Source organism: Asterias amurensis, chromosome 16 (assembly GCF_032118995.1).
Source record: "Asterias amurensis chromosome 16, ASM3211899v1".
Taxonomy (NCBI): domain Eukaryota; kingdom Metazoa; phylum Echinodermata; class Asteroidea; order Forcipulatida; family Asteriidae; genus Asterias; species Asterias amurensis.
In genome coordinates, this window is record NC_092663.1 from 1,914,795 (window position 1) to 1,937,614 (window position 22,820).

Genomic DNA, 22,820 nt, shown 5'->3' on the forward strand with positions numbered 1-22,820 from the left:
GTGCTGTAGTTTTTGAGAAATGAGTAAAACACTGGACATTGTGTTTTGTGTTAGAAAAAAGAACCAACACCCTTTAAAGGGAAGGTACACGTTTGGTAATTACTTGAAACAAATGTTAACTTAAAGACTGACTTGATAACGAGCATTGGAAAGCTGTTGATAGTATAAAACATTGTGGGAAACGACTCCCTCTGAAGTAACATAGTTTTTGCGAAAGAGGTAATTTCTCACTAAAAAGACATCTAGCTAGAAGTCTTTTATCTGAAAGCACACAAATTTGTCCAACAAGGCTGTTTTTTCTTTCATCATTTCCTCACAACTTGGATGACCAGTTGAGCCCAAATTTTCACAGGCTTGTTATTTTATGCTACACTTACCGAACGTGTTCACAGCCTTTAAACAAATACAGGTGTATATCTATTTACAGTTGCATTATCTGTTATGCAGCTTTCCCTCTAATTCTGTCCTTCCATGCTTCCCGCATTAGATTCCCTGAATGCAGTTACCACCTTAATGTTCCAGTAATCTAACCTTGCATTTACCATCCTTTCGTCCACACTAGTTAACTCTTATTGGATCATAGCCAAACCATTTGTTTGCAAATAACAAACTTTGATTTGGCTAAAATGTTCTGGCTGTTTCTGGATGCCTTCCCATAACTCGTTGCTCCTCTTTTAAAGGCACTGGACACTATTGGTAATTGTCAAAGACCAGTATTCTCACTTGGTGTATCTCAACAAATGCATAAAATACCAAACCTGAGGAAAATTTAAACTCAATTGGTAGAATAATGGAAGAAATAACACCCTTGTTGCACAAGTTGTGTGCTTTCAGATGCTTGATTTTGAGACCGCAGCTGAGCTCTCAAACTCAATTCAAATATTTTAAAGTGAGAAAAAACTTATATCTCAAAAACTACGTTACTTCAGAGGGAGCGTTTCTCACAATATTTTAAACTAGCTTTCCATTGCTCATTACCAAGTAAGGTTTTATGCTAACAATTGTTTTGTACAGTGCCTTTAATGATATTAATGGATTTGTTTTTGTGTGTGCCTCAAAAGCTGAGGCCGTCTCCCTTGCTACTGGTTTTATAATGAAAGAAACAAACCTTCTTGCACGTATTGTTTGCTTTCTGAAGGCTTAAGGCCTGAAGCCTTTTACTAATTGAGTAAAAAATTACCTCTTTCTCAAAAACCACGTTACTTTAGTTTTTGCATGTTAAACATATTTACCAGTTATGGCATATTACCATAACTGGTAAATACGCTTTACATTCTGAAATAACTTTCATCTCATTGAGACCACTTATTTACATGACTTGTTTTACTCATTTCTCAAAAACTGAATCTGTGAAAATTGTGTTTTGTGTCCTACAAAAAGTACCCATACCTTTTAACACAAAGATGAGTTGAAACTATAGAGTTATATATAAGAACTAGAGGGCGCACTGGCCTATATACGCGCCCGGGTATGCACGCAGGCGGCCATTTTCTAAGTTGACAAAACAGCTAACTCACAGCGTGTGTTTGTGCGGCCATTTTGTAAGTTGAACAAACAGCATCGCGTGAGCGTTCAATAAAAACAAACTCAAACGTGTATTTCATATTCTACTTGCGTACAGAATGGCGTGCTTGTCATCTTGCGGACCCGTCGCGTTTGTGCAAGAAGCATCACCAGTGCGCCCTCTAGTTCTTATATATAACTCTATGGTTGAAACATACCACATGGTGGCAGGGCTCAAAGACACCATTTACATCAAGGATGATGTTGCACTTGAACCTTGCCCAGGCCTCTCGTCCGGGATGATTCACACAGGGATCTTCACAATCAGTACAGGGCACCTCACACCTATCCGATGTCTTCCAACTGTGTCCAAATAAACGAGGAGTCGCTGCGACATCTCCAGATCTCGTTTGAAAATCATCTTCAGCATCATCATTGAAGTTACCACACAAGCCACAAACTTTGCCTTGGTAGTCCGGGTCGAGTGTCACCTGAATGCTCGTCATCTTGTCCCACTTTAGTTTGATCCCTCCTAGAAATACACCAAGATAGTTTATCCTGCCGCCGATTTCAAACCTATTAAACATCTGCGCAAGTCAACTTGCGCAAGATTTCTGGTGTTTGTGGCGCACAACTTAAGCAATAAATGTTGTGCAAGTGCACTTATGCAGTTGGGTAAAGATTCCTGAAATCGGCGGTAGGATCTTCCCAAGTTAATAGAGAATAATGGAAGAAAAAACACCCTTGTCGCACAAGTTGTGTGCTTTCCGATGCTTGAATTCGAGACCTCAGCTTAGGTCTCGAATTCAATTCAAATATTTTAGTGAGAAATTACTTCTTTCTGCTAACAACTATTTTGAGTAACTACCAAAATTGCCCAGTGTAACCATCATTAGACAAGTAAAAAAAAATAACTTTGAAGTGATAAAAAAACTTGACACTCACCTTGCTTGGTAGCAATAAGAATGAAGAGATGAGTTGATCTGACTTTGTATTGAAGTTCTGCTCCATCCTGTGGGGGCGGAGTAATCACAGGTTCTGAACCCCGCGCCAAGACGATTGTTACATCCTGGAAGGTGAATGTCACCGTCTTTGTACAGGTGAATCCAGCCGATCCACAGATAATATTCTCAACAACCACCTTGAAAGTAGACGCAGCACTCGTTTGATTTGAGTCACTGGAATAGCACTCGTCAGTTGTCAACACATAACTGCAGGCTCCTTTAATAACACAGAAAAAGAAGAAAACAATTATAATAATAATAATAGTTAGTTTTTTTTTTAGCGCTTTTCATGCCCGAAGGGCGTCCCAAAGTGCTTCCCATTATTACCCCTGGTTAATGGGCCTTAACTCATTCTTGAAACTATCTCAGCTCCCAGTGGAGTAATCTTCCTTCTGCAAAAATGCACTAGTCAGCTAAATTAAGTTTGTTTGACTATTCAGACATTATTCTTTGTTGTGCATTGCAGAATTGAATAACTTCAGGGGACCAGATTGGCCCAGTGCTTCCTTTCCCTACATTTCCCCTCTGTGGACCCTAGTTTGATCCAAGGGTTCAGTGCTTTATTTCCCTGCATTTCACCTCTGTGGACCCTAGTTTGATCCAAGGGTTCTGTGCTTTCTTTCCCTGCATTTCACCTCTGTGGACCCTAGTTTGATCCAAGGGTTCAGTGCTTTCTTTCCATGCACTTCCCCTCTGTGGACCCTAGTTTGATCCAAGAATTCAGTGCTTTCTTTCCCTGCCTTTCACCTCTGTGGACCCTAGTTTGATCCAAGGGTTCAGTGCTTTCTTTCCATGCACTTCCCCTCTGTGGACCCTAGTTTGATCCAAGAATTCAGTGCTTTCTTTCCCTGCCTTTCACCTCTGTGGACCCTAGTTTGATCCAAGGGTTCAGTGCTTTCTTTCCATGCACTTCCCCTCTGTGGACCCTAGTTTGATCCAAGAATTCAGTGCTTTCTTTCCCTGGCTTTCACCTCTGTGGACCCTAGTTTGATCCAAGGGTTCAGTGCTTTCTTTCCATGCACTTCCCCTCTTTGAACCCTAGTTTGATCCAAAAGTTCAGTGCTTTCTTCCCCTGCCTTTCACCTCTGTGGACCCTAGTTTGATCCAAGGGTTCAGTGCTTTCTTTCCATGCACTTCACCTCTGTGGACCCTAGTTTGATCCAAGGGTTCAGTGCTTTCTTTCCCTGCCTTTCCCCTCTGTGGACCCTAGTTTGATCCAAGAGTTCAGTGCTTTCTTTCCCTGCCTTTCACCTCTGTGGACCCTAGTTTGATCCAAGAGTTCAGTGCTTTCTTTCCCTGCATTTCACCTCTGTGGACCCTAGTTTGATCCAAGGGTTCAGTGCTTTATTTCCCTGCCTTTCACCTCTGTGGACCCTAGTTTGATCCAAGAATTCAGTGCTTTCTTTCCCTGCCTTTCACCTCTGTGGACCCTAGTTTGATCCAAGAGTTCAGTGCTTTCTTTCCATGCACTTCCCCTCTGTGGACCCTAGTTTGATCCAAGAATTCAGTGCTTTCTTTCCCTGGCTTTCACCTCTGTGGACCCTAGTTTGATCCAAGGGTTCAGTGCTTTCTTTCCCTGCATTTCACCTCTGTGGACCCTAGTTTGATCCAAGGGTTCAGTGCTTTATTTCCCTGCCTTTCACCTCTGTGGACCCTAGTTTGATCCAAGGGTTCAGTGCTTTCTTTCCCTGCCTTTCACCTCTGTGGACCCTAGTTTGATCCAAGGGTTCAGTGCTTTCTTTCCATGCACTTCCCCTCTGTGGACCCTAGTTTGATCCAAGAATTCAGTGCTTTCTTTCCCTGGCTTTCACCTCTGTGGACCCTAGTTTGATCCAAGGGTTCAGTGCTTTCTTTCCCTGCATTTCACCTCTGTGGACCCTAGTTTGATCCAAGGGTTCAGTGCTTTATTTCCCTGCCTTTCACCTCTGTGGACCCTAGTTTGATCCAAGGGTTCAGTGCTTTATTTCCCTGCATTTCACCTCTGTGGACCCTAGTTTGATCCAAGGGTTCTGTGCTTTCTTTCCCTGCATTTCACCTCTGTGGACCCTAGTTTGATCCAAGGGTTCAGTGCTTTCTTTCCATGCACTTCCCCTCTGTGGACCCTAGTTTGATCCAAGAATTCAGTGCTTTCTTTCCCTGCCTTTCACCTCTGTGGACCCTAGTTTGATCCAAGGGTTCAGTGCTTTCTTTCCATGCACTTCCCCTCTTTGGACCCTAGTTTGATCCAAAAGTTCAGTGCTTTCTTCCCCTGCCTTTCACCTCTGTGGACCCTAGTTTGATCCGAGGGTTCAGTGCTTTCTTTCCATGCACTTCACCTCTGTGGACCCTAGTTTGATCCAAGGGTTCAGTGCTTTCTTTCCCTGCCTTTCCCCTCTGTGGACCCTAGTTTGATCCAAGAGTTCAGTGCTTTCTTTCCCTGCCTTTCACCTCTGTGGACCCTAGTTTGATCCAAGAGTTCAGTGCTTTCTTTCCCTGCATTTCACCTCTGTGGACCCTAGTTTGATCCAAGGGTTCAGTGCTTTCTTTCACTGCCTTTCACCTCTGTGGACCCTAGTTTGATCCAAGGGTTCAGTGCTTTCTTTCCCTGCATTTCACCTCTGTGGACCCTAGTTTGATCCAAGGGTTCAGTGCTTTCTTTCCCTGCCTTTCACCTCTGTGGACCCTAGTTTGATCCAAGAGTTCAGTGCTTTCTTTCCCTGCCTTTCACCTCTGTGGACCCTAGTTTGATCCAAGAGTTCAGTGCTTTCTTTCCCTGCCTTTCACCTCTGTGGACCCTAGTTTGATCCAAGGGTTCAGTGCTTTCTTTCCCTGCCTTTCACCTCTGTGGACCCTAGTTTGATCCAAGGGTTCAGTGCTTTCTTTCCATGCACTTCCCCTCTGTGGACCCTAGTTTGATCCAAGAATTCAGTGCTTTCTTTCCCTGCCTTTCACCTCTGTGGACCCTAGTTTGATCCAAGAGTTCAGTGCTTTCTTTCCCTGCCTTTCACCTCTGTGGACCCTAGTTTGATCCAAGGGTTCAGTGCTTTCTTTCCCTGCCTTTCACCTCTGTGGACCCTAGTTTGATCCAAGGGTTCAGTGCTTTCTTTCCATGCACTTCCCCTCTGTGGACCCTAGTTTGATCCAAGAATTCAGTGCTTTCTTTCCCTGCCTTTCACCTCTGTGGACCCTAGTTTGATCCAAGGGTTCAGTGCTTTCTTTCCATGCACTTCCCCTCTGTGGACCCTAGTTTGATCCAAGAATTCAGTGCTTTCTTTCCCTGCCTTTCACCTCTGTGGACCCTAGTTTGATCCAAGAGTTCAGTGCTTTCTTTCCCTGCCTTTCACCTCTGTGGACCCTAGTTTGATCCAAGGGTTCAGTGCTTTCTTTCCCTGCCTTTCACCTCTGTGGACCCTAGTTTGATCCAAGGGTTCAGTGCTTTCTTTCCCTGCCTTTCACCTCTGTGGACCCTAGTTTGATCCAAGAGTTCAGTGCTTTCTTTCCCTGCATTTCACCTCTGTGGACCCTAGTTTGATCCAAGAGTTCAGTGCTTTCTTTCCCTGCCTTTCACCTCTGTGGACCCTAGTTTGATCCAAGGGTTCAGTGCTTTCTTTCCCTGCCTTTCACCTCTGTGGACCCTAGTTTGATCCAATAATTCAGTGCTTTCTTTCCCTTCCTTTCACCTCTGTGGACCCTAGTTTGATCCAAGAGTTCATTGCTTTCTTTCCCTGCCTTTCACCTCTGTGGACCCTAGTTTGATATAAGAGTTCAGTGCTTTCTTTCCCTGCCTTTCACCTCTGTGGACCCTAGTTTGATCCAAGAGTTCAGTGTTTCTTTCCCTGCCTTTCACCTCTGTGGACCCTAGTTTGATATAAGAGTTAAGTGCTTTCTTTCCCTGCCTTTCACCTCTGTGGACCCTAGTTTGATCCAAGAGTTCAGTGCCTTCTTTTCCTGCCTTTCACCTCTGTGGACCCTAGTTTGATATAAGAGTTCAGTGCTTTCTTTCCCTGCCTTTCACCTCTGTGGACCCTAGGGCCGATTTAACAAAGAGTTAGTCCTAGGAGATAGTAACAACTGAAGACTTGTCCTAAATTAGATATAACGATGTCACTCTCCGTACATTGAGATAAGACTAGTCCTTACTCTTTTCTGAAATCCAACTCTGGTTCAATCCAACCCTGGGTCAATCCAACCTCCAAATTTTCTAATCTTTTATGAGTTTAGTTTAAGCACTGTACAGATTATTATGTATGCTACATGTAAATATACATGTAAACACAAGGACCAGAGTATGAGGGAACAATAACTCTAGACTCTCAGTGGAGAATGGAAGATTAAAGGTCGTTAGTTTTAACTCTTGAGGCCTTGGTCACTGGTAGAGTATTTAGCCAAGATAGTGTGGAAAGCCTTGATGGTTTGAACATGCTTAGTTTTATTTAGTAGAGGCAAGTCCAAGTTTTAGAAAGTGACTGATTCTTGCTGGTTTATTAAAATAGCCAAATTGTTGTTGTGTATACATGTACACCAGACGGAAGACTTTATTAACGATGGTCTAGTAGGGTCACAGAAGGTGTTTATTGATCCTTTTGAGCTAATGTGTTACTTGGTTTTGATTATTGGGCTAAAATACTACGATTACTTTACGTATGGAGTAAGTTCAGAAGTGTACAGGTCTAGCCAGTGATTTAATCATTATCAAGTTTGAGCCTAGTGATATGTGTTTATTGACACAGAGTGGAGTTTTGCTTAATGCAAAGAACACTAGGATGGATATTTCAGGCAGAGATTTAGGTTATTATTGACGTAATTTTAACATGTTCTATTTTAATGTTCAAGTAATTGTTGTGAAGTTTCAAAAGTTATATTGGATGTGATGCTCAGTGAGTGCACTAGACAATTAAAACCGTGAAGCCTACTCTCTGTGTTTTCCGTTTTCATCCTTTTCAATACAGAATTATTCAAATTAATGTGCACATCGGAGTAAACCTTCTGGCTTACGACGGGTGTAACATTTGGCACCTCCGACGGGACGGGTGTGTTAAACATTATGTCACTGTAATGTTCGACGACAACGCCTGTCTAGTAACATGGACCCACGACCCAAGCGGCAGTAATTCAGAGTGAGAGCCAACAAGATGGAGTCCTGCCAGCAGCTAATGAGACAGGTCAGTGCATTTGAGAGAGATCAGTTGCTACAGATTTTCAAGTTCCTGGACCTCCCTGGGTTTGACACAGTTGCAGGACAGGAGAACAACGGCCCCCTCCTGATAAGAAAAATTAACCGCCATCTCAACCGAGATGAAATAGATGAAATGGACGACCAGGGTGCAGAAAGCTTTCAGCGATTAGCAGAATTTTTGAAGACTCTCGTCCCTGAAGCCCAGATGTCCCCGCCTACCCCTTCCAAACAAGAAGACAAACAGGAGCCAAAACAAGAATTCCATCAACTCACGCCCAGCAGTTTAATGTCCATAGCCCGACGAGAATTTAAGATCTCCGGCCAAATAGGGGAGCCGGGCCAGAAGGATAAGTTGTCATTCTCCAGCCTGGCACACCAAATTGAGAACGGCCGTCTCAAGGGACACTCAGAACGTGAAATTGTGGAAGGCGTAATCCGGGCAATTTCACCAGGCGCTCCCCTGCGTAGTTACCTGGAAGGTAGGGTGGCGCTCACACTTCCTTGTCTCCGTCAAGTCCTACGATCGCATTACAGGGAGAAGGATGCAACGGAACTGTATCAGCAGTTGTCCCGTGTAACACAGACCCTCCGAGAATCCCCACAAAGTTTCCTAGTTCGAGCACTGGACCTGAAACAGAAAGTCGTGTTCGCAAGCCAGGAGGCTGGTTCTGGGCTGAAATATGACCCGATGCTTGTACAGAGCATGTTTCTCCATGGACTCCAGACTGGTTTGAGAAGCGATGCCGTCAAGTCAGAATTGCGCCCTTACTTTCAGGATCCAAGTACGACAGATGGGCAGTTGTTTGAAAAGATTAACGTTGCGGCTCGCCAGGATGAGGAACGACAAGAGAAACTTGGCATAACCACCCATAAGCCCATCTCCGTCAAAGCAGTGCAGCAGCAAGGATCCAACAAAGATGAGTCCCTGACTGCCCCCAAGGAGCAGCCAAGACCCGGCAACTTTCTGAACCACCTTGCTGAGCTGAAGGCAGGAATTGCGGAGATTTCCACCCTGAAGAGCCAGATAGCTGGTCTGCAGCAGTCCTTCGCCCAGTCTAACGAGCCCCGGCAATGGACTCCGAGAACCAACCGTGATAATCCCCGCCAGCGAGGCTGTACAAACTGCCAACGGAACGGCACTAGTGATAGCTGCGACCATTGCTTTAAGTGTGGCTCTGGGGAGCACTTTGCCCGTGGATGCAGACAGTGGCAACGCAATCATCCGGGAAACGGCCAGGGGTTACTGCCACGGGACGGTCAGTAGCCTATAAAAGCAACATCCAGAAGTCCCACATTTGTTCGATAGCCCCCTCAAGACAAGCGAATGTCAGCCGACTCGTAGGAAAGAGATGTATGGTGAGCTGCATGATAGACGGTACAAAGACCCAGGCACTTTGGGACACAGGAGCTCAAGTCACCATCATACCTGCTGATTGGCAGGCAGTCCACTTACCCCGAGCCAAGCTGAGGCCATTGTGTGAGCTATTAGGAGGAACTGACCTAAATCTTACGGCCGCAAACGGATCCCCTATCCCTTATGATGGCTGGTTAAATGTCTCCTTCAGTCTGATGACAGGGCTAAACCACGAGATTAAAGTTCCAGTTTTGGTGACACGGGCAACTTCTGGAGTTCCCATCATTGGGTACAATGTCATAGAAGAAATTGTTCAAAAAGACACCCCCTATTCAAATCCTGTTCAAGCCGTGAGAGCAGCATTCCCATCAATGACGAGAAGAGTAGTAACAGCCCTTGCGAGTCTTATTCAAGAGGAGCAACCAGAGTACATCTGCTGTGTCAAGGTTGGCAGAAAAGGAGTTACCATACCCGGTAAAAGTGTTGTTGGGGTAACCTGCAGAACGACATCAGGTCTGCTGACTCAAGACACTACCGCCCTCTTTGAGCCAGATGTAGATGCCCAGTGGCCCGAAGATCTTCATTCTCATTCATCAGTCGTTCGGCTAAAAAAGGGGCCCTCCAGCAAAGTCTCCATCTTAGTCCAAAACACATTCAATCATGATATCATATTGCAGAAGCAAACGATGTTGGGAACACTACAATCCTCCCTTTCAATTGAAACCATTCCCGAGAGACCCATCCCAGCGTCACAACAAACGCGTACATTTGTAAATGGAGTCTCCACTGCACCCCCTACCAAGACAAAATGGACCCCCGAGTTCGACCTTAGTCACTTAACAGAGTCCCAACGCCGAGATGTTAACGAGATGTTGAGAGAAGAGGCAGAAGCATTTTCCAAAGATGATAGTGACATGGGCTGCATTAAAGACTTGAAAATGCATATACGTCTGAAGGATGACCAGCCAGTTCAGAAGTCATACATGTCGGTGCCCCCGCCACTCTACAGTGAAGTGAAAAACTACTTGAAGGATTTGATTGGCCGTGGCTGGATTGAGAAGTCAGAGTCTCCCTACTCATCACCTGTGGTATGTGTGCGGAAGAAGGATGGCTCTCTCCGTCTCTGCATAGATTATCGCGAGCTGAACCAGAAGACAATACCAGATAGACAACCAATCCCACGAATTCAAGATGTTCTAGATAGTCTCGGTGGAAATGAGTGGTTTTCAACATAGACCAGGGTAAAGCTTATCACCAGGGTTTCATCGCAGAAGAGAGTAAGCCTAAGACGGCCTTCGTCACCCCTTGGGGTTTGTATGAATGGAATCGTATACCCTTTGGTTTGACTAATGCGCCTGCAGTGTTTCAGCGTTGCATGGAGTCCTGTCTGGATTGTCTGGTTGGAGAAGTCGCAGTAGTCTACCTTGACGATATCCTAGTCTACGGAAAGACATTTGAGTCACATGTTGAAAACATATGTCAAATCCTCAGACGCCTTCAGGAGCGCGGTGTTAAACTCAAGCCAAGCAAGTGCAGCTTATTCCAGAAAGAAGTACGGTACTTAGGTAGAGTCATCAGTAGTGAAGGCTACAAGATGGATCCTGCAGACATCAAAGCAGTTGAGGCACTCCGAGAGAAAAATCCGAGTACCGTGGGAGAGGTTAGGAAAGTCCTTGGTCTACTCGGCTACTATCGTCAGTATATCCAGAATTTTTCTACCATTGCTAAACCATTGTATGAACTGCTTAAGAAACCTAGTCCGTGCAATGATGGCCGACCTAACGTGACCAGCCCAGTGAAAACCCCGTCAAAGTCACGAGGAAAAGCTGCTGTAGGTAAAAGTGCAGGACAAGTGTCGTCAAGGCAACGCATCTCATGGGAAGATTCTCATCAGAAAGTGCTGGAACATTTGCTGAGTTTTCTCACTTGCCCTCCGGTGATGGCTTTTCCGGATCATCAACAGCCTTTCATTCTGCATACGGATGCTTCCAATGAAGGACTAGGCGCTGTATTGTACCAGCAGCAGGATGGAAAGATGAGAGTGATCGGCTATGGTTCTCGGACGCTAAGCCCCGCTGAAAAGAACTACAACTTGCACTCTGGAAAGCTAGAATTTCTTGCTCTGAAGTGGGCCATCACCGAAAAGTTCAAGGATTATTTGTACTATGCTCCCTCTTTCACGGTGTACACAGATAATAATCCGTTGACCTACATCTTGACGTCCGCCAAACTCAATGCAACGGGACATCGCTGGGTTGCCGAATTAGCTGATTTTAATTTCACAATTAAGTATCGCCCTGGAAAGTCAAATGCAGATGCCGACGCCCTTTCCCGTATGCCCATTGACATTGATAGCTATAGAACTCAGTGCACCAGCGAGATCAGCCCAGTTCATCTAAGTGCCACCATAGAGGCCATCAAGGTTGATAGTTCGGACCACTGCCCATGGATTGGTGCCCTGACGGTGTCTTCATCAAGCCCAGATGACAATGTTACAAGTTCCCACCACATCACCAAAGAACAACTGAAAGCCGCACAGCGAGATGATGTCTCAGTGAGTCGTGTTATTCAGTTCCTTGAAGACGGTAACCGCCCGAGCAGACACACAAGGATGACCGAACAGCCTGACACTCTTGCTCTTCTTCGGGAGTGGGATAAATTGGAGTTGGATACTGAGGGTATTCTCCATCGTCAGTCTAGTGATAAGAAACAACTTGTTCTCCCTCAAAAGTATCACTGCCTTGTCTACAAGGAACTACATGAAGACATGGGCCACTTAGGTGCAGAGCGAGTAGTACATCTTGCACGAGAGAGGTTCTTTTGGCCTCACATGCAAAGGGACATTGAGCACTATGTTACCAGCGTGTGTAGATGCTTACAGCAGAGGAAACCAAACCGAACAACCAGAGAGCCCCTTCACAGTATAGTGACCACCGCCCCATTTGAGATAGTCGCCATAGATTTTCTTCATCTTGAGAAAAGTGTTGGAGGATACGAATACATCTTGGTTGTCATGGATCACTTTACCAGGTATGCCCATGCATATCCAACGACAAACAAATCCGGAAAGACAGTTGCAGACAAGATTTTCAACGACTTTGTTTTGCGGTTTGGATTTCCCCATAAACTCCATCATGACCAAGGGAGGGAGTTTGAGAACCAACTATTCCGACGACTACACCAGCTATCTAGCATCACTCCTTCACGAACCACCCCATACCACCCACAGGGAAACGGTCAAGTGGAAAGATTCAACCGGACGCTTCTTGGGATGCTGCGAACTCTACCGGAGAAAGAGAAGTCTCGTTGGAAGGAATCCCTGGGCAAAGTGGTGCATGCATACAATTGCACTCGCTCAGATGCCACTGGATTCTCTCCTTTCTATCTTCTGTACGGACGGCCGCCTCGTCTTCCAATTGATCTGGTGTTTGGCTTGACAGGGAAGCAGGAGCCCCCAAAGAACCATCAAGAGTATAGTCGCCGATGGAGAAAACAAATGGAAGAGGCGTACGAGATAGCGAGGAGAAACGCAAACAAATCATCAGCTCGAGGAAAACAACAGTACGACAAGAAAGCCCATAGCACAGTCTTTCAGCCAGGTGACAGAGTGTTAATACGCAACCTAAATGAAACTGGAGGGCCAGGCAAGCTCCAAGCTTACTGGGAGAAAGAAGTCCACACTGTTGTGAAACGGCTGGGTGACGACTCCCCTGTGTATCAGCTATGCCCAGAGAGTGGGAAAGGAAGACATCGGACTCTTCACAGAAACCTGTTGTTGCCCTGTAGCGACCTCATAAGTGAAACACCGATGGAACAAAGGATGTCCCCACCACCATCAATACCCAATACCCCATACAAGGAGGAGAACAGTACAGAATGTTGAAAAAGGAAGCAGTGACAGTTCGGATGACGAGTATCTTCTTCACATACCGACTCCACGTCAACCCTCCTTGAGACCACGCCCCCAGACCGTAACTACTCCATCATTGGACCACGAAGCTGCAGTTTTCATCCCAGCTAATGACCAGGAGGAGGAGAATACCGCGGAGAATGTCTCAAGTCCCGTGGTAGCTGAGCCCATCCCTGAACTAGTTACTGCCCAAGACGACCCGGATGACCCAGTTATCAACCCTGAGGCAGCCACCGCTCCAGTGGTAGCTCAGGATGTTGTTGACCAAGTCCCAGATGTTCACCATCAAGCCCCTCCCCCAATCCCGGCCAGTCAGCCTAACCAACAGGAGGCGCCGGTACAACCAGTCGCTGAAGCCCCGCCCCCTGCCACTGCCCCCAATGAAGCCGTTGCACCGAGTCTTCATGAAGATGCCCCACCTTACCCCCAGAGAGACAGACAACCCCCACAGCGTTTGGCTTATGACCAGTTGGGCCAACCACAGCACAACCCAGAAGGAGTTAACGCGATGTCCGCTGGAAGTTCACATCCCTACCAACACCCATCCGCACCGTGGCCATTCTCCATCGCACCACAGGGACCGACGCAGATGATGTGGCCTCCGTCTCCTTCTCCATGGATCAACCCTATGATGATGCCTTGGCACCCGATGCATGCTCAACCATGGCAATCATAGTATCCGACAGCGTCATACCCTCAGCAAACAATGAGGATAAACTGAACCAAATGACTGAACATTAGTCCCAGTTAAACTTTTTTGGGTTTTTCCCCAATGATACAAAAACGGTGATTGTTCATAAAGAGTGATAGCTAAAAGAGTTTCACAAATTTTGGCACAATGCTATTAATGTTTTGTTGGAATTTTATGAATTCAGAAATGTTGAGGACAACATTTAATTTTCAAGGGGCGAGTGTAGAGGCCTCATGCCTAAATGCCCCCCCCTAAATTTTCATTATGCCCCTCCCCTAAATGTTCAACTATTATGCCCCCTCTAATTATTCAACAGCTGCTTGACAGCACCCCTTTGTTTCAACAGCCATACTCTTAACCAATCAGAAGCCTGGAAATAACCCCAGTGAGTAAGTATTATGGGATCACCATGTGCACCACACACAGCATGCAGCCATGCCATGCCATCCCATGTCATATTGGATGTGATGCTCAGTGAGTGCACTAGACAATTAAAACCGTGAAGCCTACTTACTGTGTTTTCCGTTTTCATCCTTTTCAATACAGGTATGTAGATTAATGTGTCGGAGTGGCAGGAGATTATGTCCCCTATAATGGCAAACTATGTGCAACCTATTTTTGATAGCACCCTCTTTTCAACTGTCCACTGCCAGCCTATGTTAATGGAACACGCTGCCTTGGATCGGTCGAGTTGGTCTTTGAAAAGCGTTTTGTGACCGTTTGTTATAAAATGCATATGGTTAGAAAGATGATGTAAAAGTAGAATACAATGATCTACACAAATATGCCTCGAAATTGCGTGGTTTTCTTTTTACCTCGTCCAATAACACGGTCGGCCATTTAATGGCCGACTGTGATAGTTTGCGACGTAAAACGAAAACCGTGCAATTTTGAGAGATACTTGTGTGGATCATTATATTCTACTTTTAAAACATCTTTCTAACCATATACATTTCATAACAAACGGTTTCAAACGCTTTTTATAGACCAACTCGTCAGATCCAATGCAACATGTTCCTCTAATTTCCCATTTATGGGGGACCGAATCTCATGCGGACAGATTTCTTTACAAACTAAAGCTATCCATAGCCATATGTTGGCAATCTCCTCTTTTTGTCAATAGTATTGTTCGGCGTGCTAGTCAGAAGCAACACAATAATTAGATATCTAGTTTGTTTTTGGTGGTTTGTTTTGACACCCCTACACATTATATGCACCAGTTTCAATATTACAATGTATGGAGAATCAAGAGCGAAAACTCTATAGCTCCTGTGATTCATGGGTTCAAAACACAAAGATTTCATCAAGTCATTATATTTCTACACAAGGTTTTTCCAAATGCTGCTCTCAAAACTTACCCATGAACTCATACATCCGACTATCATAGGTCAGATAATGGGAATTCCCATACCCTGAGCAAGTACCTGCAAAAGAGAATAAATAATAATGATAATAATAATAATAAATCTTATAAAGCGCTGGTATCTAGAAGAAATTATAACACACCTCTTGCTTTTCCTGTATTCTGTTTGGCTGAAACACGGTCACGTGGGATGAACTAATATAGGCTAGTGATCGCGCGCGCGTGTTTTGCGGGAATAGCACCAGAGCAGGCACTAGTCTTTGCAAATAGTGCCTGCGGTAACAGCGCCCTCTCTTGACTTGAACCGTGAACAAACTACAAAATTCCTTTTTATGTTCTTATTTGACATTTTAAGACCGAGCTGTGTTATAAAACACATATTGACTGGCATAATTTGGTAACTAGTTTACGTCTATTCCCCCTCGGGCCTGTGAGTGACCAGAAGAGGGGCCTATTTCCCTCGGCCTTCGGCCTCGGGAGATAGGTCGCTCTTCTGGTCACTTTAAGTCCCTCGTGAGAATAGCATATACTAGTTACCTTGTTGCCAGTCAATATGTGTATACTATTCACTGCGCTATAAGTATGACCAAGGGAAATATAAATGGTAGGCCTGACTGAAGAGGTAAGTTTTGAGATTGGATTTGAGTAAAGAAATGTCAGGTCCTGATCTAAAGGTGAGAGGCAAAGACAAGTTTACTATTGTACACCAAACCATACTGTGGCAGTTCAGAACATCAGCATCAATTCAGGTGACACGGATAGCTAGTGCATTGAGGGCTCAACCGTTCACCAATTATAATAATAACAAAACTCAGTTTTTAGGCAGCGCTTATAAACCCAAAGGGCGTCTCAAAGCGCTTTCAAGATCACTGATGGGCCATGAAATTCATTTTTTAAACTATCTCAGCTCCCTCGGGAGTATTATTACTATTTTTCATGGTTAATTAAAACACTGCAAGACGGGGGCTCAAAGCCGAATTGTACATGTACAGTTTACAAATATAGTCATTCAGAATACTACTATATCACAAAAAAGAATGAAATATCAAATATATAGACACACAGGCAACACGTACATTTGTGACCGAAAAACATTAAAAAGAGCACAAACAAATTTTTATTAAATTAAAAATCAAAAGAGTACAGCCTGTGCTGCCAAATTTGTAGTGCACTAAGCTAAATCAATCATTTCTAGCGTCACAGGTACCAATTTGCCCCTGGGTGGAGAGGAGCATCTATAGCTACATTGTGTAAGTGTCTTGCTCAGGGACCAAGTATCACGACCAGAACTTGAACCCACACTCTGCTGAATAGAAAACACCAGAGCTTGAGTTCGGTGCTCTTATCCGCTCGGCCACGTCACTAATGTGACTACAATTGAGTAGTGCTTAAAAACTGCTCATTTAAACTTACCAGGGCATTTTTCTGTTGAACATATCACTTTGGAGTTTGCCGTGCACTGGCTGAAGAATCAAAGGTATATTGAAAATATATCAAACACTTTAAGACAAAAATGCAGTCTTGTGGAATTGTTCTTTTAACTTTCACTAAAACAATTCCACTTACATTGTACAATAGACTTGATTCAAGTCCCATTCTTGTGTGAGATGTCCCTAAAGCATATCACCCCAACTTACTATAAAACAACAGGTACGTAGCATACAGTGCAGTGCGCGCTCGTCGTCAAAATGTGGTCCCCTGAATGGGACTTGACAAGGTCGCTTCTTACTCTGCACATTGTTATTGGAAAATCTCCCCAAATGGGGAGATGTGCAAAACCAATGGGAGTGTGAAAGCACTGCCCCGCCGGTAAAATATTCTTTATACTCTGTGAAATCACAGTGCAAGACATTGCAAGGCACGCGTCTATACGTGGCGCGCGCTTGTGGGGCGGGCAAACTCATCAGCAGGCAAGTGAGTGTCGGTATCATAAGTCGTTGAATTGCACTTCCCAATATTCCAATTTTGCAAACAAAACCGACCTCAATGTACGTTACAGTGTGTTAACTTAAATTCAAATGAACATTTAGTGCTTTCTTTTTTGTAATTACTGGTTTTTCAAAAATGTATTTCAATCATCTACCAAGTACTGACCCACAAATGAGAAATGAACTCGTCTTTGTTCTTGGGTGCGTTTGATTGGTCAAAATGTATCACGTTGAAATGTTACATATTCATAAGTGAATACATTTACATACCAGGCGACTGCGACATCGTCAAGTCCCTGTCCCACATGCGGAACAGGTTGGGGAATGCAGAGCATCACAAAAGAGTAGTTTCCTGGGAATGGCACGGGATTGGGACTTGTGTGCAAGTCTAATTGTACAACGGCGATCAGACTTTTTCTGTATCTGCACCCACTCTCTAGAACTCTCTTCCTATACATATCCGAGCTTTAACGTCTCCATACACTTTCAAAATACTGCTAAAAACTCACCTATTCAATATTTCTTATGATTGACCTTCTTGGTTGTAAATTTGAACCATTCATTTTGCCAACACGTTTATGTAATTCATCAGTTTTATTCCAAGTACTCTTATTCCTCTCTAAGCTACCTAAATTGTATTTTTTTTTTTTTTACTCGCCCTCTTTTTGTTTTGTTTTTATGCGCCTCCAACTAAGTTTAGTCTTAGATAAGTTTAGTCTTAGATAGATGGCACTTTATAAGTTTTAACTATTATTATTTCATCTTTTTACAGCATGCAAAAGAAAGATAATATTTTCATTTGTGCCGGTAACTCCTCGAGTCGGGCTACGTCCGGTAGCCTTACATGTGTAGATCTCAAGGGTCTTTCTTAGGATCCTCGCTGTTCCCAACAGCCCCGCCTTCTACAACAGATCTATTCTCACATTTGTCCCTATTTCGTCCAGCTGTTTCCCCAGTGCTTTCGAAATGGTGCCGTAATATTATTATTATTACTCAAACTCGAGCCCTCTTAGCTGAATATGAGCCTCATCATGAATGCCGCATTAAAGTCTTCTACATTTTGGTGAAACTGCAAAAAACTTACCACCAGTTGCACTTTTTCTTGAAGTTAGCACCAATGTCATAGCTCTGACCATTGTAGTAACATGGACATTTGGATGGATCAATGCATGCCGGGCCATCTGCTGTCTCCTTTGGATTAATCACCATACCATCTGGACATCGGCATACTTTTTTTCCATTTTGGTTCATCCAACCAAGGTTATAGTTTTTACAAGTTCGCTCACATGAGGGACAAGGCAGCCACTCTTTGTTTGATGGGCATGTGTTTGACGTAGACGTTTTACCGTCACCTGAGAATTGATCAGAAATAGATAAGGCATTGGTTGTTAGTGTTAAAGGGAAGGTACACGTTTGGTAATTACTAGAAAACACATATAAACTTAAAAACTGACTTGGTAACGAGCATTGGAGAGCTGTTGATTAGTGCTGGGCGAATAGTGAAATTTTGTTATTCGGATACCGCCGGCCAACTATCCGAAATTAACCGGATATTCGAATAGTTTTTTTCGCCGCTAGAGGGCGCTATTAAAAAAAGATTTTACAAAAATTGTTTTTATTTTTTTTTGGCCGCTAGAGGGCGCTGTTCGTTTGTGAATGAGATCTTATGGGCGGATTTATATTAGTTTTAGACAGTGTCACTCGGTTCATTCATAAAAATGACCGGATCTAATTTAAAGATGGCGATTCGCTTTTTTTTTTTATCGTGATTGACTCTACGTGAAGGAAAACTTTTGTAATCTTTGAACAAATTACGTCAGAAATGTCATTGTTTTAACTCTTCACGGAGGTGAGCATAGTTAAATACTTAATTTATGCTGTTTTATGCTGTCTTAATAGAAGTTTCATAAGGATTCAGACAAAACATTCCTATCAGTTGTCGCCCGACGTCCGCGGATATTCGGATATTAAAGAATATCCGGTTACTTGGTTGTAATTACAGAACTATCCGGTTTATAAATAGCTAATCCGGTCAGAAAAAAAAGGCATTCGCGGTTACGGATAGGAAAACCTATTCGCCATTAACCGGATATTCGAATAATTTGCCCAGGCCTACTGTTGATAGTAAAACACATTGTAAGAAACTACTCCCTCTGAAGTAGCATAGATTTTGAGAAAAAGGTAGTTTCTCACTAAAATAATAAAAGACTTCTAGCCAGACATGCCAAGAGTCTTTTATTATTCCTATCTGAAATCACACAAATTCGTCCAACAAGGGTGTTTTTTCTCTAACAGTTTTCTAGCAACTTCGATGACCAATTTAGCTCATATTTTCACAGGCTTGTTATTTTATGCTTATGTTGGGATACACCAAGTGAGAAGACTGGTCTTTGACAATTACCAAGCGTGTACCTTCCCTTTAAAGAACAGCTGCATGAGCACCATTGGGCTGCTGAGATATTATGAGGAGCATCATTAAGTCACACCGGTATAAATAAAAAAAAATTAAAAAAATCAAGTCAACAGAAGAATAGATAAATAGTTTTTACATCAAACATTGTGAGAAATGGCTCCCTCTGAAGTAATGTAGTTTTTGGGACTTTTGGAGTTTACTTCTCAGGCCCCCAGCCTTTTAAGGCATCTGTAAGCACAAACATTTGTGCGAAATGGGTGTTTTTCTCTTATAATTCTTCTACAAACTTCGATGACCAATTGAGTACAAATTTCCACAGATTTGTTATTTCATGCATATGTGGGGATATACATGTACACCACGTGAGAATATTGGTCTTTGATTGGTGTCCAGTGCCTTTAAAGACACTGGACACTATTGGTAATTGTCAAAGACCAGTCTTCTCACTTGGTGTATCTCAACATATGCATAAAATAACAAACCTGTGAAAATTTGAGTTTGATTGGTTGTCTGAGTTGCGATATAACTATGAAAGAAAAAAAACACCCTTGTCACACGAAGTTGTGTGCTTTCAAATGCTTGATCAGAGACCTCAAGTTCTAAACTTGATGTCACAAAATCAAATTCTTGGAAAATTACTTCTTTCTTGAAAACTACCTCACTTCAGAGGGAGCCATTTCTCACAATGTTTCATACTATCAACCACTCCCATTACTTGTTACCAAGTTATGTTTTATGCTGATAACTTTTTTGAGTAATTACCAATAGTGTCCAGTGCCGTTAAAGCTTATGATTTACATCAACTTACTATTATCAGCGAGACAAACTTCAGTAGTGCATGTCACCACTCCTCCTGAACATGTGCTGCAGATAAATATAGTTTAAGATACAGTTACTGGGTAAAACATCTTGATGTACTGGGTAAAACATCTTGATGAGTTTTACTTCATCATACTATTTTCTTGATTATTTACTGTTGTAAGGGAGATTTTCTACTAATAGTATTCAATACTTACCAATTATTACATTCGCCCATCCATGTTTCCCCACTTTCATAAGTCAATCCTTGGACGACACAAGGACAATTAGAAACAGGTATACACAAACCTGACCGATCACTTTCAATCTAATTAAAAGACCAAACAAAATGGTGTCATGGCCGAGTGGTCAACTGCGACAGTTCTGATGGGGAAATCATAGGAGTGTGGGTTCGATTCCCAGTCATCACACTTTTGAACTTGAGTAAGACACTTAAAGAAACTGCACACTATTGGTAATTGTCAAAGACCAGTCTTCTAGCTTGGTGTATCTCACATATGCATAAAATAACAAACCTGTGAAAATTTGCGCTCCATTGGTCATCGAAGTTGCGAGATAATAATGAAAGAAAAAACACCCTTGTCACACAAAGTTGTGTGCGTTTAGATGGTTGATTTCGAAACCTCAAAATCTGATTTTGAAGTCTCAATATCAAAAGCGTGAAAAAATACTTCTTTCTCGGAAACTACGTCACTTCAGAGGGAGCCGTTTCTCACAATGTTTCATACTATCAACCTCTCCCATTTACTCGGAACAAAGTAAGGTTTTATGACAATAATTATTTTGAGTAATTACCAATAGTGTCCACTGCCTTTAAAAGTAGTCCTTATACAGTGCATTTTACAATAACGTACATGTATCAATGCACTTTAAACAATGTACATTAATTTTCTGGGGCCAATTTCATAGAGCTGCTTAAGCAAAAAATTTGCTTAAGCACGAAAATAGCTCGCTTATTTTACACATGTTACTGGCCAAAATGTCATGCCATATACATTGCTTATGACTAGTATTTAGCTGTTGTTTACTTAGCATAATAATTGAGTGGAGTCTTGGCCGGTAATCTGATTTTACTAAGCAATGAATTTTTTGCTTAAGCAAAAATTTGTGCTTAAGTAGCTCTATGAAATTGGGCCCTGGTCTTTGAGCCAGTAACATTGACCCTGTAATCTTTCTCAGCTCCCTGGGGAGTATATAGAGCCCCGAGCCACCGGGGTGTTCCGAGAGCTTTTGTCAAACACAATATTAACCTCTACCATCACAGGTACCCATATATTCCCCTGTATGAAGAGAAGAAATTATAGTAAAGCATCTTGCTCTCATATCATGACCGTGATTCAAACCCACACTCTGATGACTTAACCAGCAGAACTTGAATTTGAATCTCCAAAAAGCTCGGCCAAGACACCCACATGTACCACAATTGCTTCTCTTCCCCCAGGTGTACAATGGGAACCTAAGAAGGCTCAGACAGTATTGTTTTGGACTAAGCACTGCATGTAATTTAAGCAGCTTGGGGTTATATGCTCCAGACGGAGTTGAGAAAGTTTGAGGAATGGTCTAAAACTAAGCCTGATGACAGTTCCCAGTTTTCATGTTTGTCTTCACATAAACCTCAATATTGTAATTACCTCTCCATTTGGACATTGGCAACCTTGAACACACGTCTCCAGACAGCCAACATCGTTGTTAATGTCACTGCAGGTCACCTTACAGACTGAACCGCATTCTTTGTACTCCCTTCCGTCTGGACAGCTTACAGCTAGAACATTAAAGATTCATTCATAAACACCAGAGTTACTTTAGGCAGTCCTATTTGTTGAATGTTAGTCACATGACCATCTAAAAGAGATGACTAGAGCTGAGGACAATCATTCAGAGGTCTTAAACACTAGAGCGTGTTGTCACACTACATGTTGCTTACAGTTAGATCATTAAAGATTCATTCATAAATACCAGTTACTTTAGGCAGTCCTATTGGTTGAATGTTAGTCACATGACCATCTAATGGTACACATGTAGCTGGTCATGAAGAGATAACTGGAGCTGAGAACGAACATTCAGAGGTCTTAGCCACTAGCATGTTGTCAAACTACATGTAGCTTACAGCTAGATCATTAAAGATTCATTCATAAATACCACAGTTACATGTACTTTAGGCAGTCTTAATGGTTGAATGGTGGTCGAATGACCATCTAAAACAGATAACTGGAGCTGAGAACGAACATTCAGAAGTATTAGCCACTAGCGTGTTGTCAAACTACATGTAGCTTACAGCTAGATCATTAAAGATTCATTCATAAATACCACAGTTACATGTACTTTAGGCAGTCCTAATGGTTGAATGGTGGTCGAATGACCATCTAAAACAGATAACTGGAGCTGAGAACGAACATTCAGAAGTATTAGACACTAGTGTGTTGTCAAACTACATGTAGATTACAGTTAGATTATTAAAGATTCATTCATCAATACCAGTTTAGGCAGTCCTATTGGTTGAATGGTGGTCGAATGACCATCTTATAGTAGGTGATCATGAAGAGATAACTGGAGCTGAGAACGAGAAATTAGAGGTCTTATTTAGACACTAGAGCATGTTGTCAGGCGATTGCCCCCATGCCCCCTGGTTATGCCTTGGTGCCTTGATCAAATGCTCCAGTAGAAGTTTACAATTTTCTCA

At 43.1% G+C, this 22,820-nt stretch overlaps 1 protein-coding gene across 1 annotated transcript in view; it reads right to left on the reverse strand.

The window, feature by feature from the left end:
* LOC139949151 (uncharacterized) overlaps positions 1-22,820 on the reverse strand; it is a 52,548-nt gene that overhangs the window by 17,446 nt on the left and 12,282 nt on the right. The window contains exons 14-21 of the mRNA XM_071947551.1: positions 21,772-21,902; positions 20,338-20,447; positions 20,130-20,185; positions 17,993-18,260; positions 16,394-16,443; positions 14,976-15,041; positions 2,449-2,724; positions 1,722-2,035 (exon numbers count right to left, since the gene is read on the reverse strand). Coding sequence (XP_071803652.1) covers positions 1,722-2,035; positions 2,449-2,724; positions 14,976-15,041; positions 16,394-16,443; positions 17,993-18,260; positions 20,130-20,185; positions 20,338-20,447; positions 21,772-21,902 — 1,271 coding nt within the window. The remainder of the gene's footprint in view (positions 1-1,721; positions 2,036-2,448; positions 2,725-14,975; positions 15,042-16,393; positions 16,444-17,992; positions 18,261-20,129; positions 20,186-20,337; positions 20,448-21,771; positions 21,903-22,820) is intronic.